This window comes from Pteropus alecto, unplaced genomic scaffold (assembly GCF_000325575.1).
Source record: "Pteropus alecto unplaced genomic scaffold, ASM32557v1 scaffold281, whole genome shotgun sequence".
NCBI classification, from domain to species: Eukaryota; Metazoa; Chordata; class Mammalia; order Chiroptera; family Pteropodidae; genus Pteropus; species Pteropus alecto.
The window spans coordinates 485,293-502,518 of NW_006431909.1; the positions used below are offsets into that span (position 1 = coordinate 485,293).

Here is a 17,226-nt window from a genome sequence, read left to right on the forward strand (position 1 = left end):
TTGTCTGCTCAACAAATGATGCTGGGACTATACATCCACATGCAAAATAATGATATCGGATCCTTACTTCACACCACATACAAAATTAACTCAAAAGAGATCAAGACCTAAACAAAAGAACTAAAACAATAAAATTCTTAGAAGAAAATATAGGGGTAAATCTTCATGACTATGGATTTGGCAATTATTTTTAGATATGACACCAAAGGTACAAGTAATAAAAGAAAATTAGATAAACTGAACTTTATCGAAATTAAAAACCTTTGTGCATCAAAGGACACCATCAAGAAAATGAAAAGATAACAAAGAATGGGAGAAAATATTTGCAAATCATATATCTGATAAGGATCTAGTATACAGAATAAAGAACTCTAATCACTCGACAACAAAAAGACAACCCAAGTAAAAATTGGGCAAAAGACTTGAACAGACTTTTCTCCAAAGATATACAAATGACCAACAAGCACATAGAGATGCTCAACATCATCATTAGAAAACTGTAAGTCAAAACCACAATATGGTACCACTTCACAAACACTAAGATGTCTACAACTTTAAAAATATCAAACATAAAAATAACTAGTATTAGAAAGGATGTGGAGAAATTGAAACCCTTGTACAGTGCTGGTGGGACTGTAAAATGGTCCAGCTGCTGTGGAAAAGTCTGGTGGTTCCTCAAAAAGTTAAACATAGAATTACTGTATGACCCAACAATTCTGTTCTTGAGTATATATCCAAAAGAATTGAAAACAGATGTTCAAACAAAATTTGTACATGAATGTTCATTCACATCAGCACTATTCACAATAGCCAAAAGGTGGAAACAACTCAAATATCCATCAACTGATGAATGGGTAACAAAATGTGGCATCCGTACAATGCAGTATTATTTAAACATATAAAGGAATGAAGTACTAAAGCGTGTTACAACATGGATGAATCTTGAAAACATTATGCTAGGTGAAAGAAGCCAGACACAAAGTTTATATATCCTATGATTCCAGTTATATGAAATATTCAGAATAGGCAAACCTATGGTGACAGAAAGCAGATAAGTTGTTACTAAGGGCTGAGTGAATGGGAATGGGGAGTGATTGCTTAATGAGTATAAAGTTTCCTTCTGGGGTAATGAAAATATTTCAGAACTAGATAGCAGTGACAATTGTACAACATTGTGAATGTACTAAATGCCACTAAATTTAGGTTATTAAATGATTTAAATGGTAAATTTTATGTTTTGTGTATTTTGCCACTACACACACTTATATCTCCCCCAAAATGAATGGGGTCAAAAGGGAGAGACTATAGCATATAATGGCTACATAATCAGATCATATAGATACAATTTTTTAAATTGCGGAGAATGGAGAGAACCTCTGCAAAAAATTGTTTTAACTGTCTTCAAAATCGAATAATTGTCATCCTTAGATTTTTGTATATAGATTGTGGGAACAAGTAACTGGTTAAGTGGGAACAAGTAAATGGTTAACTGAGCATATTCTAATTCTATCATCCCCTCTGTGTTTGAAAACTAGAATTCTAGAAGGATTCAATCCAATAACTATGAGTATCCCCAGCACTCAGACTAAATACTAACTTAATCACTTCTCAGCATTTTGGCTAAGATCAAGTGAAATACTAATTTGAATAGAAAAAACAAACAAAAAAACTCACACATACACACAAAAACAAAACCCAAAGGCTTCTTCAAGAAATGGCTGGTTCCAGGACTGGGATAGGAAATGTACAGAATGAGGCTGGAACATCTTGTCATCTCGATAGCAAGGTAGCTATTAAAGACTATTAGGGTTATGTCCAAAGGACGTAGGAGCTAAGTTGAAGAGGCTCCCACTGGCCAAAGATGGGACAATTTGAGCTCTAATTATGTTAATAATTGCAATGGATTAAAAAACATCCAATATATTTAAATATGAGTTTATAATAAGAATTTATAGAATTAGAATATCACCATTTTGCAACCCCCAGTGAATAAATGGGTCTAGGCATTGAGTGTCAACAGCTGCTAACAATAGTCGATAAACTGTACATTTCTTTTGTGTGGTTTCCTAGATCTGTTTTATTTTTAAAAATGAAGGATAGAAAGGTAGGACATAAGAGTTACAGAAGAAGAAAGAGAATGGGATAGAGGCAATTTTTAAATCTGTACTGGCTGAGAATTTTCCAGAACTGATAAAAAGATCCTAAAAAGATCCATCTACAGATATTTTTGTTGAGGATATGTAAATATGATACATAAATAGCATTTATATTATGTAATTAAATAAAATAAAAATAATATTTATATATAAGCATAAATAAATACGAGGCATATAAAAGAAAATGAACTGAAAAAACACATAATAAACTGATAACAAGGGTGAGGATGAGAGAAAGCAGAATTGGGGGGAGGTCATCAAACAGACTTTATCTGACCCACCCTCTTTCACCCTTTTTTCAAGGAGAATATATTTATATATAAAATTTTAAAGTTATTTAAAAAACATTCTTGTTAAGAAAAGTGCTGTCAACAGAAGCATCACATCCACAAAGGCAGATGAATGCAAACAGACAAAAGGCTAAATACAAGTTCTCTAGGACAAACATTCCTAGCAGTAGTAAGAAATTTTCAGGGGAAAAAAGTAAAATACAATTCTTTCTCCACCAGTTGTCTTATCCACAAGTACTCAGAACAGCTTTAGAGAATGAAAAAAATCCCCATGGATTCATATGCAGAAAATGAAACTTCTTCGACATTTAAAAAAGCGCTAAACGACACAAATGCCCTCCACAGCAGGCTCTCTGAAATACACATATTCCTACTGCAAGACCTTTGCTCTTGCTGTCCTCCCCAGTGGTCATGTACGTCTTACCCCCTCACTTCCTGAAGGTCTCTGTTCAAATGCCACGTCCTCAGAGAGGCCCCCTCTGACAACTCTCCTCTCTAAAATAGCAAGCACCCTTGATCCCCTCTACCCCTTCTCTGCTTTTTTCAGAGAGGTACTGCTACTTGGTGTGTTAAATATTGATCACATTTATGGGTTTACTTTCCCACCCAAATGTGAGCTCCACGAGGGCAGGACTTTTGTCAGTTTCCTTGCCAGTTGTATCCATAGCACCTAGAACAGCACCTGGCACATAGCTGGAGTCCATGAGTATCTTTTGAACGAATGGCTTAATGGGTTCCCCAAACTCTGCAGGAACTTTCCTCAGATGGGGGCTGAGCAAGGGCAGGGGAGGGAGAGGGGCTCACCTCTACGTTCCAGACGTAGGAGCTGTGGAAGAGCTCTGACCACATCTTGCCTACTTTGTTGATGTCTTTGACATCCCAGATATAGACGCTGTGGTCCCTATACACACAGGACAGCCACTGGTGGATGGGGTCGAAGGTCAGCGCCACTGTATCGGGGTAGACTGCTTCTGTCTTCCTGCAGAAGAGGAAGCTAACAAGGCAACACAGGTCACACCAATCACCATTAATGTCACTCACAGCCACCTGTGGTGACACTCAAGCTGTCTCTTGCCTGGCAGTACCATGATGGTCCACCTCTCCTACTCTAAGTCCACTTTTCCTGGCTCCCTCTTCCTTTGCTTTGTTTCTGATACAGAGGTTAAAACGTGGAAGCTTTTGCTTGGCCCCTGAGAGCATGTGAATTTTCAACTCCTGTTAACATTTTTCTCCCCTCATTTCACCAATTCAAGCTTCATCCTCCCTCTCTGAGCTTGGAAGGATAGTGAGCACATACCTCAGGCTTTCTCTCTCGGGGCCCCACTGACAACATGATCAAAAGTCTCTATATAAGGGTGTAAGGGAGCCATCTCCTGGCCTGGAGCCCTTCTACAAAGGCTACAGTTTACTGATCACCTACTCTGCGCTGAGCCAAGAGCTTTAGCTGTACTGAATCCCCACAATCTCCATGAGAGGAAGGCGGTATATTTTACAGATGAAGAAACTGAAGCACAGGTTGCTAGTTACCTGCCTGAGGCCACACGGCTAGGCAGCCCAGCTACTACAACACACCATTGTCTGTGGGTTGCTGACCCACCCTCTTTCCTTTGAGATACCCAATAGCACTCTCCAGGCTCTTAGAAAAGGCACCCAGGAAGTAGTGCCCAGGCATCCAGCATCCCCTAATTAGGTAGCTATCCTCCCTGACCAAACTGACTCACAACAAAGGGAAAATATATCACAGCTCAGCCCTCTCACCCACTCTTGACACGGCAACCAGAGGGATCTAATGCTCAAAGCCAATGCCTAAAATCCTGGTGGTCTATGGCCATGCCACTCTGAACATGCCCAATCTCGTCTGATCTTGGAAGCTAAGCAAGGTTGAGCCTGGTTAGTACTTGGATGGGAGATCAGGTGCTGTAGGCATAATGGTTTGATAGAAATATATCTTGCAGTCATTGTGTTGGGTTAAGCCATAGAACTTGCTAAAGTGATAGATATCCACTTTTCTGGCATGTAAACTTTATTTCCCCTCAAAATAAAAGTAAAAATAAAATAAAATAAAATAAAATAAAATAAAATAAAATCCCCAGTGGTTGCCCATGGACCTCAGAACAGACTATAAGCTCCCTCCACTAGCCTCTATCAATTCCCAGACCTGTCTTCTACCATTTTCCCCTGGCACAGCGGGCTCCGGCCACACAGCGGGCTCTGGCCACACAGCCCCTAGCTGTTCCTGCAACATGCCAAGCCCGGTGTGCTATCTCCTTAAGCCCTTCCACTTGCTGTCAGGACCCACCTCTCCACATAGCTGGCTCCTTCTCACCAGAGAGGCTTCCCCTGGCCACTCAATCAATGCAGCCCCAACCCCCAGACACTCTCCTTCTGGAGTCTCTGCTCTATTTCACTAAACCATTTATGACTATCTAAAATGATCTTATTTGTGTACTCGTTTATCATTGAGCTCCCTCACTAGACTGAAGACTAGTGGTGGCAGAGATTTTGCTGCCTCATAGCTGTATCCTTCCTGCCTAGGGCTGGCCAGTATGTAGGTAGATCTGGAAGCATGGATAGGTACCAGCAGGCAGACTCTGGGTGGGCCCTCCCCCTCCCCCTCCCCCTCCAAAAAAAAACCCCTGCCACATAGTACCTGGGCTCCAAGCCCTGGGCCACATCCACACCAAGGTAGTGTGGCCTGGGCAGGTTGGCAAGGTAATGCAGGTTGTGGGCCTGGAAGATGCGAACTATCCCATCTGTGCAGCCACAGAAGATGAGCTCCTGGCTGACACAGAGGCAAGAAGACAGGGAGACCTGTGGAGGCAAAGGTGACCCAAGTGGTCTTTGTGCTTCCTATGGGTCAGTTCAGGGACATGGGGACTGACTGGAAAGCCTTGGGCCTTCCGAGAAGCCTATAGTTTCTTGGGCCTAAGAAGCCTAACTTAGCAAATTTTAAGATTTTTAGAATCAGGATAGACAGGTACAAATCTGGATAGAGCTATCACTGCTACCTACAGAGGAACTCAGCTATGGGTGAAAAATATCTGTTCAGCAGACTGTGACTTCGGATGGGTCACTTTCGTAACAGGGTTGAAGTTTAGGCTTAAATTGTATTCCCTGTTACTTAAAAACAACTTCACAGAGATTATACTGAAAGCAACATAGAAAAAAGCTACTATATACAAGAAGGCCTGTCTATCCCACCAGGACATTCAGATAGAAGGGGCAGGAAGTGCCAGAACTCTGGACCCAAATTAAGAATTTTTTCAAATCCACAGGGACTTAATTTATGAGTCACTGAAGACAACTGGTCAGGGGCTACACATCTATCAGTCAAAAGCTTCTGAATTGATTAAAAGCTGCATGAGTTCTAGCAAGAGGATTCAAAGGAGAAAAAAAAAAAGATGTTTAACCAACTAGGAAAGGCAGATAAAACTTGGAATTCTTCCATACACCTGACACCATACCATTAGCCCTAAAGGTGAGTCCTGGAGGGGAGTCACAGTGCAGGAATAGAAAAAGTAGGGGAAACTGAGATGCTCATGCTGACAGCCAAACAGGCAACCAAATCTGGAAATGGGAAGACATTATGGACTCAAACTCTCAGATCCTGAAGAAAGTGGTTCTGCAATTTATTCATATATCATCCTTTAGTTTAAAATGCAGTTTTTGTTACAGGCTTTTTTGACTGAAAATTATTGAGTCAATGATACCTTAAATTCAAAAAAAAAAAAAAAAATGCAGTACTCCTACTAGCTAAGAGTGCTCAATAAAGAAGAGAAATGTGAACTGAATCAAACAGTGATGGGAAAGCAATTGTAACCTTGACCCCCATTACAGGGTACCAGGCACTGTTCCAAATGCCTTACCTATATTACCTCATGTGACTCTCTTTGTTGACTCTGTGAAGTATTTTCATTTTACAGATGAGGAAACTGAGGCTCAGAGAGGAAAAGTCACTCACCAGAGTCACACAAGCAGAACTGGAAGTCAAACTCAGAGCTTGACTTGAGCAACTGGTCAACTACCAGGCAGGGACACTGCTGAGTTTCCCTGGAGACCATGTCAAGGAAAGAACGTTTCCCTCATCGATAGCTCAGAGGGAAGATGGGGTACCTTCAGGTTGATCCACTTCTCCAGCACCCTCTTCTCGTTGAACTGGCAGAGGAGGCCCGAGTAGGACACACAGAAGGTATTGCCTGCAATCTGGCCCCGGCCACAAGCCACGCCACAGAAGACATTGTTGTGCAGCTCACCCAGGATGCCTGAGCGCCCTATGAGGGGCACCGTGCCTGTCACCTGGAGGCACAGCAGGGCACAGTGAGACAATGTCTACATGGCCTAGACCCCAACAAGGTCATGATGGGCCTCTCATGACCAGAGGATACAAAAGAACTAAATAGAAGGACTCTAAGAAATTCTTCCAAGTGGAGGAGAAGGGAAGAAAAAAACAGAACACACACTTCCAGGCAGACTGGCTGGAAGATGGCAAACCAGGGATGAGGTCTGGCCCCAGGGTTGGGGGAGAAGGTGAGCACAGGGGTGTTTCCCAGCAGGGCCTGCCAGCCAGCACCTGGAGAGCAGGCCAGAAGCAGAAGCCAGACTCCTGAGAGGCTAAACAGCTCCTGAGACCACTGCCTCCAAACCTCAGAGAAACAGGTGTCCATACTGCCCATGATGGTTACTCCCCAGGCCTAGCTGAGGGGGCGGGGACAAAAACTCACCTTTGTTTCAGTAGAGACTTCCAAGAACCAGAACCTCACGTGCCGGTTTCCAACTGTGACAAAATAGCTGCTGTCCTCTGAGAAAGAGAGGGCGATGACTCTGCATGATACCTTGTTGGAGGCCACCACAACATCTTTCTGGAAAAATCAGTGCAGAGAAATTCATACTAGCACTCACCCCACTGGACTATTGCCCTTAGCCTTTGCCTTCAGCCCTGTGTCCTCCTGCTCTCCCCAGTTCCAAGTCTGTTTTCCTTGCGCCCTCCAGTGAGCTGCTTTATGGGAAAACCTAGGTGTGGCACTCTTATCATTCCCACTACAGAGGAGACTGAGGCTTGGAAAGGTTCCCATGTGACTAAGTTGGAGAGTAAGCTCTCCAAGGGTCCAAGCTCTAAAGCTCACACGTGATTGAGGACAGGCATAGCTGGGAGGTGAGGATGCCACTACCATGGCTGCCATAGATAGTGCTCTCACTCTGAGCCCTGCTGAGCTCTTCATAGGATAACTCGTGGAATTCCCTCGATATCTCTATAAGGAAGGTGCTTCTCCCCATACTCTGCCATGCTCAGAGGGAGGATGTCATGTGCTCAAGGTCACGTAGTGGGTAATGAACAGAGCCAAGACTTGGTACCCACTTCTGCTGACTCCATGTCCTCCCCTAGCTGTTCCAGTCTTCTATATCAACTCACTGAATTCTTGCAACTCAACCAGGTAGATACTATTACATCCATTTTACAGATGAGGAATAAGACCCACAGAGAGGTTAAGTCACTTGATCAAGGTCATAGCTGGTCAGTATAAAAATAATCATATATCTCACTAGTTGAGAACTTGTCATATGCCCTACGATAAGTGCCTAGAACAGGGATCAGTATGGAGTAGGTGCTCAATAAACATTTGCTGGATGAATAAGCGCTTTACCAATTCATCTCATTTAGTTCATCAGGCATCCCCTGATGCCTGAGACTCAGGGCACTCCAGCAGCTGGCTGCCTGCCCACACACCCAACAGTTGGCTCACCTTCCAGTCCCAGACATTGAGTACCATGTCGTGCTGGTAGCCCATGGAAACGATGTGCTTCATATTGGGGGAAAAGGCCACACAGGCCACGCCGTACTTGTGGCCCAACATCTCCGCCACCTGACTTTTCTCATCCACGTCCCAGATGCGTACAGCAGGCCTGTGTCCATTCTGGGGAAGGTGGGGCCATTACTGCTGCTGAGTTCTGCACGAGGCAGGGCTAGAGGGGCTGGTAGGGCTGAAGTTGGCATTACCCCTGGGTGTGCCCGAAAGCCACCTCCCCCATCTGCCATGAGGCTTTTCTGGCCCAGGAAGGAGCTATTCCAGGGACTCCCCAGGCCTGATGGGGACAGAAGGAACGGCCTCAATACCCCTCCCTCTCCTCACACTCAATCATGATCATGACTCACCTCCCCCGTCACTATGTACTTCCCATCAGGGGAGAAGGCCAGAGCGCTCAGAGACTTCCTGGGGGCAAGGAAAAGGGATGACCACTGGTTCCAGAGGGTGGGCAGCCAGACCCCAGCCTGGCTGTGCTCACAGCACTCTGCTCACTCCTCGCTCCAAAGCCTGGAAAAGGCCAGGAGAGGTGAGTGCCAGCAGCTCCCACAGAGCCAGTGCTGCCTGTGTGCCCAGCATAGCACGCAGTGTTCATGCATTCCCTGCTACCAGAAGGGGGCAGCGGCACAGGTTCTGTAAAACGAAGGCCCCTTCCTCTTAAAACCCTAAACCCAGATGGGTGGACACTGAATGGGGATCCATCCTTTCCTCTCCTTCTACACAGTGGGCTCCCTAAGACCCACCAGCCCTGTAACCTTGACAAATTCAGATGCAGGAAACGGTACAGATCCGGCCTAACAACGGAGGTGGTGCTGAAGGGAGGATGCTGGCAGACATCACAGAGACAACTGCAGCATGTGCTCCACTGCTAACAGCTCAAGGTGTTCTGGAAAACCCATAAACAATCAACGTGTTTCTCTCTGACACTCCCAGCTAGCCCGCATGAGGACTGAATGACCAGACTAGTTTGTATGTTATTTGGCAGGGAGTTTCACTGTTCCTAGCCCATGGTGTTTTTGTCTCTCTCCTCTTTCTTTCAATCCTGTTTTTACCCCTCTTCCTTAATAGTCTAGTAACTGTCTCTCTCACATGAGTTAATGGTGTGCAGATAACTAAGTAAATGCCTCTGAGTAAATCGTTGACAATCTCATAGAACCTTTATCATCATCAACTCAACCCTCTGGTGGCTTCCCATCGCTCCTACAGAAGCGGACAGGGCAAGCTGCCTACCTGATGTTCACTCACCCCTCCTCCCTCATTGAAGGAACCCCGATTTTAATTGGGATGGCAATGTCCCTGCCTAGAGTACATTCCTCACCTCTCTTGTAACTACATAGGTACAGCTACATGACTTAGTCTAGCCAGTGAAAGGTGCTGTGTGTGATTTCTAGAAAAGCTTCTCAAAGAGAACCCTTTGCCCGCCACTCGTTCCCCTTCTGAAAAACATGTCAGCCAGAACTCCACCTGGGGTCATGCAGCGACTTCAAGAACAGAAGGCTCACAATAAGCATGGTGGAACAGAAAGATAGGAGTGGGGGTCCCTGATGCTTGCAGAGACACCGGCCCCCTGGGTACCCACCTCCAGACTTCCTACATGCAGAAGAGCATGCCCTTGTGTTTAAATCACATTTACTATGGGGTTTCTGTTGTCTGTAGCTACTTCCAACTGACTGTCACATTGCCCTGACCTTGTGCCCAGCCCTCTGCCAAATGCCGTATGGGCATCGCTACACTGATTCCTCACACTCGCTCCATGAAGTCAGGATTCTCATTAGCTGGTTTTGGGGATGAGGAGACATAAACACAGGGAAATTCCCTGCCCAAGGTTACCTAACCAGACAGTGCAGAGCCTTGGCCTTGAGGTCAGAGGTTCCCAATCCTGCATGTCAGAATTCCCTGGGGAGTTTTTACAAACTGCCAAAGCCACGCTAAGACTAGTGAGTAAAAGTCTGGTGAAGAACAGGACAATATCTGCAGAGTTTCAGAGAAAGTTCCCTTCAGAGAAAGTTCCCTCACTAATCACAAAGGGGAAAAGAGAGGCTTCACAGCGGGGAAGCTTGACAGACGCCACCTCAATCAAGGGTTCAAAGTGAACACCACCAGTCATGGGAGAGATCAACATCATGAACTTCCTGATAGAATGTACTGAGAAGAACACAGCATTCCTTCTGAGGTGTTCCTGACAAAGACGCAGACCTTGAATCTATCTATGAGGAAACATCAGACAAACCCAAATGTTGACACATTCTGCAAAATGCCTGGCCTGTAATCCTAAAAGTGTCAAGATCACAAAAGTCAAGAATAGATGGAGGAATGGTTTCAGACTGAAGGAGAGTGGAGACAATAATACACAACGCATGATTCTGGACAGAATCCTTTCCTATAAAAGACATTCTTAGGACAAATGGTGAAACTTGAATGAGAAGTAAATAATAGTGATGTACCAATTTTAATTTCCTGATATTGCTGAATGTATTGCAGTTCTGAAAGACCATGTAATTTTTTTTTTTCAGGAAATACATGCCAAAGTGTTTAGAAAAACAGGGGCATCTTATCTGCAGCTTACTCTCAAATGGTTCAGAAAAAAATGATTATGTATGTAGACAGAGAATGATAAAGCAAAAGTAGTAAGATGTTAACATTTGGAGAATATGGGTGAAAAGTATACATGTACTCTTTGTACTATTCTTCTAAGTCTGAAATTATTTAAATATAAAAAGTTTAAAAAGTTGCCAACGATTAGGTCGTACTCCAGGCCAATGACTAGGCCTTCTCTGGGAATGAGGCCCAGGGATCAGGTGACTCTGAGAATGCAGCCAGGGTAAAAACCTTGACTCTGGCCACACCACTCCTAAAACAGCTCTATCGGTGGTTGAGAGAGGACCCTTTCCATGCCATCTGAGTCAGATCAAGGTTACCTACTCCACTGTCTACAGTAATCAGGAAGGCAGCAGGGAGGACGCGAGCTCAGACAAAGGTCATGAAGCTCCAATCCATAGCTGCCACATGGGAATGTGGGCCCCGGGGGCCAGAATCTCTAATTTTCCAAAAATGAAAGAGACATATGGATTTTTATGAAAAAAAAACTTTAAATATCGTCGACTAAGTCCAATCTTTAAAATGCACTGTGTAAACAAATCTGTGGCCCTTTGCAATTGTTGCCTTACGAACACATTAACAATAGGAGGTAGCTATTATATTTCAGTGGAAGTCAAGGTTCAAAAAGAAGTGTCTCACCTGATATCACATAGTGAATAACCTCTTGATTCAGGACTGGAACCCAGTTCTGCCCTCACTACCAGTGACAGAACTCACGGTCAGGAGCCAATGACCCAAGAAGCCCCTTCCAAGAGGAAATTTGTATCTGCTATACCAATAGAGACCTGCCATATCTTACGGACTGTAAGGGAATGAGAAAACCCACATCTTATCTATCCACCTAGAGAACCAGGCCACAGGAGTTATGCCAGACATGCAGTCCCTCACAAAGATCACAACCCAATTGGGACCAAAGTCGCAGGATCACACAGTGATCAATCAGTCCCAACTTGGATCTACTCAAGGCCAAAGGCCTTCTCAATAAAAGGGCAGCTGGAGGGGTCTTTCTGAATCATATTCACTCATGAAATAATAAGTGCCATCAATGTGCTAGATACTGCTCTAAGTGAAAGAGACATAGCAATTGACTAAAAGAAAATCCCTCAGAGATCTCACACTGTGGAAGGGAGACAGACAGTGAATATCATAGTGAGGAAATTAAATATTGTATGAGAAAGGAGTATATTTGGTAGAGAAAAGTAAAACAAGGAAGGGAGATAGAGCTTGCTGGAAGGCTGGGGTGTGGAAAGCATATCCTTGGCCTATAAATCCCCTAGTGGCTTCTCTTTGCAATCAGAATCCAACTCTGTCCCTAAGGCCCATCTGATGAGGCTTCTGTCTCTTCTAGACTCATCTCCCCCTTAGCCACTCCTCCATTCCAGGCACATGAGTCCCTTGCTGCTCCTCAAGCAATCTGAGATTTTTAACCATTGCCAGGCCTTTGCCCTTGATGTTCCCTCTGTCTGAAGCACTCTCCCCTCACTTTCACGAGTCACCCCCTCACTTTTTTCAAGTCTCAACATCAGGGAGGCCTCCCCAGAGCCCTCTGATATGGCTCTTCCCCGACTCTCTGCCTGCAAATCTGCCCTAACACATCCCCCATCATTTCCTTCATAGCAATGGTCACAGTGGGCTTACCAACCAATTAATTCAGTCTGTCTCCTTCACTGAGCTGTCAGCTCTATAAAGAGCAGGGATTCTCATCTCTTTTGTTCACTGCTATGTCCCCAGCACCAGGGACAGTACCTAACACAGAGCAGACACTTCGTAAATGTTGCTGAGCTGATGGGTGAGTGAATGAGTGAGTCACCCACCCAGGAGCACTTCCATGCAGTGTGGGGAAGGGGAGATGTCCCAGGACCCTGGTCCCAGCCCTACCCCTTACCCAGGCCCCAGCCTACCTGGCAGTGTTAAAAATGTGCTGTTGCTTGTTTTCCTTGGGATCCAAGATCACGACCACACAGCTGGGGAGAGAGAAGAAAATGTGCCCAAACTAAGGGGAGGACTGAGGTTCAGGGATGATTCTGTTCCCAACAGAAGATAGCCTGCACATAGACAAGGTTCCCTCAGGGCAGAAGATTCTCTCTCTGGTCACCTCTTCCTCCAGGTGTTTATGCTGAGGATTCTAGGGCACTTCACATTATTATTAATACATTCTTAAATAGAAACCAACACCTCCTCTGCAACTACCCTGCCATGCTTGGGCTAATAAAGATTTTATGTGCACAACCTCTTTAAATCCTCACAACTGCCAAGTAAGGTCAGGAATCTTAGTCCCATTTTATAGATGAGGAAACTGAAGCCCAGAGAGGGAAAGTCCTTTGCCCAGGTCTACCCAGTATGGATATGAATCCAAAACTGTCAGATTCAAGAGCCTGCCCTTATACTCTAACCTGTACTGCTTTCCTCCCCAAGACTCACTAACAGATACTGTTCACCAGGAATGATCATGGGTATGCCCCACCCTGCCGGGGTAGGGTGAGGGGGGTCCCTTTGGTGCCTAGAATGTGTCAGGCTAGATCAGTATTTGTGGAATAAACAGTTGCAGAATGTCCTTCAGTCCTCTCAACTACTCAAGTGGAGGGTATCACTATTTTTGTTTTACAGACAGAAGCAGAGGCGCAGAGAGGGGCACACAGTAGGGAAGGGGAGATGTCCCAGGATATAAATCCAGGTAGTCTAATACTACAGCTTGGGTGTTAACCACCCATCTTTCCCATAATCGCTGCCACCTCCCAACCTGTAGTCACAATGAGGCTTTCTCAACGCTCACTACATGTACTGTTCTAGACACAGATGGGCCCATGGAATCCTTTCTACAGCCCTCAGAGGTAGGCGGTATTATTTGCATTCTACAGATGGAAAAGCTGAGGCCCACCCACTCACTCACCCTGCTAGGTAGGCCACATGGCCTGTGTTGGGGTCACAGGTTAAGCCGCTGCTGTTCTGGGCTGTGATGCCGAGCACCTTCTCCAGTGACACCTGCAGGGAAAAGGCTCAAGTCAAAAGCACCTGCCCCAGCATCCCCCATGTAGCATAGCCATCTCAGCTACCCATTCAGTTCCTATTATATTCAACACACTCACTGAGCTTCCATGGCCGTCTATCAGTAGCTAACACTTGTCTTCCTCAACATTCCTTTGACAAATACACAGTTCCAGGTAAAGGGCACAGAATGGTGAGGAAAACAGGAAAAAATCCCTGCCCTCCTAGAGCTCACATTCTGGTGGTGATGGGATGAAGGACATTCCAAGAAAATGAACAGAAAAAATATGCAAAATAGATATCAAGTGATGTTAGAAGCAATAAAGAAAAACAAAGCAGGGAAGGAAATTGAGAGCACAGGGGAAGGGGAGAAGGCCTCACTGAGAAGGTGACCTTTGAATAATTTCCAAGTATTTTATGTAGATTAAAGACTTGAAACCTCACAACGCAAGAAAGAAGGCACTATTATCAGCCCCATTTTACAGATGAGGACATTGAGGCCCAAGGTCCCACATCTGCAGAGTGGCAAGGTGCGGATACAAACCCAGGTAGTCTGGCTCCAAAGCCAGCACTTTGGGCCCTGAAGGAGAGACACAGCAGTGAGAAAAAGTGGACAATGTCCAGTCTCTCATCAAATGTATAGTCTAGAGGTTCAACAACTAAAGAAACAAGTGAATAATCACATTTAAAATTTAAAAACTCACTAAGCAGAGTGAGTTAAATAGCATTACCCATCATGGCTGAGCAAATTTAGAGTATGGACTCACAGAATTATGGTATTTTCATATTTCGAATAGACTAGTTTCTAATTATTATAAAGTAAAACATTCTCAAGCAAGTCCTTGGCCTCAGAAATAAAAAGCAAAAAAAGGACAATAATAGCTAACATTTATTGAGCATTTACTAGGAGCCAGGCACTGTTCGAATACCTATAACTATTAACTTATTTAATATCTTCAATAATCCTGTGCTTTGGTCATTATTGTCATCATCACTTCCGTCTTGCCGATGATGAGGAAACAGAGGCCCAGAGGCCTTGCCCAAACAAGAAAGAGCAGTGCCAGGACTCTAACCCAGGCAATGCCACTCATGTTTTTTTTTTATCTGTCAGCACTACTGAGCATTAGTATAATTGGTCATTTTAAGACTAGGTCTTTTGCAAGCCAGGTGGACTCTGCACCACCAAACAAGGAAAATAAATGATATCAATTACCTAAAATACACAATCATAACAGTAGTACCTAACACTAAGAGTATTTGCAATGTGCCAGGTGTTGTTCTGAGTGCTTAAGATAAGTGACCTCACTTAAGCCTCACACATACTCTATGAGAATATTTATACTATTTTCCTCATTTTACAGGTGAGGAAATTGAGACAGAAAAATTCCAAAGAGGAAGATTTTAAGGTTTAAGCCCAGGCAGTCTAGGTCCAGAGGCTGCGCTCTAACCCATATTGCTTACTGCCTCTCTGAAATGGCTATTGTTATTTCTCTATTTCAAGCGACTCCAACCCCCAGGCCGCACAGCAGGAGATGAGCGGCTGGAGGGAGAGTCAAGTTTCATCTGTATTTGCAGCTGCTCCCCAGTGCGGGCTAGCATCACTGCCTCAGCTCCACCTCAGATCATCAGGCATTAGATTCCCATAGGGGGCACCAGTCCCTGGTGCCAAAAAGGTTGGGGACCACTCCTCTATTTTATATATAGTTCAGAGCTCCCAAGGCACTTTCAGGAGAAACATAGAAGATAAGGGCTATGAAGTACAGAGATTAAGGTGGGTGTCTGCTTTAGGCTGGGGTTGAGAATTGAGGGATGAAGAGCCAGCCAGGTAGACTGCAGCGAACAGCCCAAACGGAAGACTCACCAAACACAATGGCTTGGAGGTGGGCAAGAGCTTGGCACCTCAGGAAAACAGAGAGCAAGACAGCGTGACTGAATCTTTTTGAGGGGATGGATGAGGGAGGTACGGCCAGAGAGGTGGGCAGGGGCCGCCTGACCAAGGTCTTTCAGCCAGGAGTGGGTGATATAATCAGAGTGCCGCAGGAAACCACAAGCAGGAACAAGATCCACCAGCAGCTACCAGTTATCCACCTTTTATTTGGACTCTGTGCTAAGCAGTCACACAATTTTATTTCTTCTTGCATCTCCATGGTACGGTTATTGTTATCTCTATATTATAAAAATAGACTTTGAGGCTCAAGGAGTTGGAGAACAATTTTTTAAATTGCTGCTGTGCTAATGGAATTTCCTCTGCCTACTCTAAAATCGCCCCCGTTGTTTCTGTGTCTTAGGACTTAGGGAACCGTTCTGTACGCCCTCCTCCCAAGCAGTGCTGCTGAGATTTTACAAATATTACATCCCTCCAAAATTTAGGGTGGCAATATGGAATAAGAATCCCATCTTGGTAAGGGAGAAGGAAAGATAAGGCAGGAAGTGAGGGAAGGCGGGGTAGAGCTTAGGAAAAGTTGGGACAAGTAGGACACAGGACGCTAAAGACCCAGCGGGGGAGAGGTCAACAACAGTGGGAGGGTCCAGAGTGACGTTTAAAGACTGAAGGAATAAACATGCAAGAAGGCGGGACTAGGAGATTAGAACTAAAAGGCCCTCCAAGGGCTGAGGGTGGAGCCAGAGGTTAAAAGGCGGGGCTAGGAATGACTGATGGCACCCGAAAGAGGACATGGGTAAAGGGCGGGGCTTAGGAACAGCGGGGAAGAGCTGCCTGAGGGAAAAAGCCGAGAGCTCATAGGCGGGGCCAAAGATCTACGGGCAGGACCAGGGGAGGGCAGGGCAAGAAGCTCCTCACCCGGTTCTGCACCGTATCCTCTGGCGCCGTGGGGAGTCGGGTCCGTCGCCGGAGGCAGAGCGCTGGAGCGGGGGGCGGGGAGGACTGGCCCCTCCGCGCTGGAACCCCCGCCATGACGGATGGCAGCTTCTCGACTGCATCGTTCCGCGCGTAGCCTCCGGGCCCCAAGGTCGCCATCGTCGAGCCGGAGCCGGGCGACCGTTACTCAACCACCGCCACGACCCACTTGAATAACGAACAGCCGCGGGAAAGCCGGCGCCACTGCCCATTGGATGTGGTAGCCGCCGGTCTGGCCAATCTCCGGGCTGCCCAGAGGCACTTTTGGCCAATGAGGGCTAAGAGGCGGAAAGGGGTGTCTGGCGGGGAGGAGCCACAGCTAGTCTACGGGTGGTCGATCGAGCATGGCTGCGTTTTCTATCCAGTCTGTGTTTTCATCATTCACTGAAATATAGTGGTTTTAACTTTTACGTGGCTAAGACCAAAGCCGCCTCGTCTCGCTTTCTGCTGCCGCCCCAGTGGCGGTCGAAAGAGACTGACGAGTTGGCTCAGGCTCCGAAACGCTGTGACTCAACCTAACCCCAAAATCGTGTAGCTAG

The 17,226-nt window shown here is 45.5% G+C and overlaps 1 protein-coding gene across 4 annotated transcripts in view; it reads right to left on the minus strand.

Moving 5' to 3' along the window:
• WDR62 (WD repeat domain 62) overlaps positions 1–16,908 on the minus strand; it is a 43,606-nt gene extending 26,698 nt beyond the window's left edge. For 3 of the 4 annotated variants that reach the window (XM_025040575.1, XM_025040573.1, XM_015598759.2), the window contains exons 1-9: positions 16,631–16,908; positions 13,736–13,827; positions 12,747–12,809; positions 8,598–8,655; positions 8,188–8,358; positions 7,168–7,305; positions 6,560–6,742; positions 5,097–5,257; positions 3,251–3,440 (exon numbers count right to left, since the gene is read on the minus strand). In XM_025040575.1, coding sequence (XP_024896343.1) covers positions 3,251–3,440; positions 5,097–5,257; positions 6,560–6,742; positions 7,168–7,305; positions 8,188–8,358; positions 8,598–8,655; positions 12,747–12,809; positions 13,736–13,827; positions 16,631–16,807 — 1,233 coding nt within the window. In that variant the 5' untranslated portion in view covers positions 16,808–16,908. Of the gene's footprint in view, positions 1–3,250; positions 3,441–5,096; positions 5,258–6,559; positions 6,743–7,167; positions 7,306–8,187; positions 8,359–8,597; positions 8,656–12,746; positions 12,810–13,735; positions 13,828–16,630 lie in introns of those variants that run through there. The other variant, XM_025040581.1, reaches the window with a different exon arrangement.
• Positions 16,909–17,226: the final 318 nt, after the last annotated feature.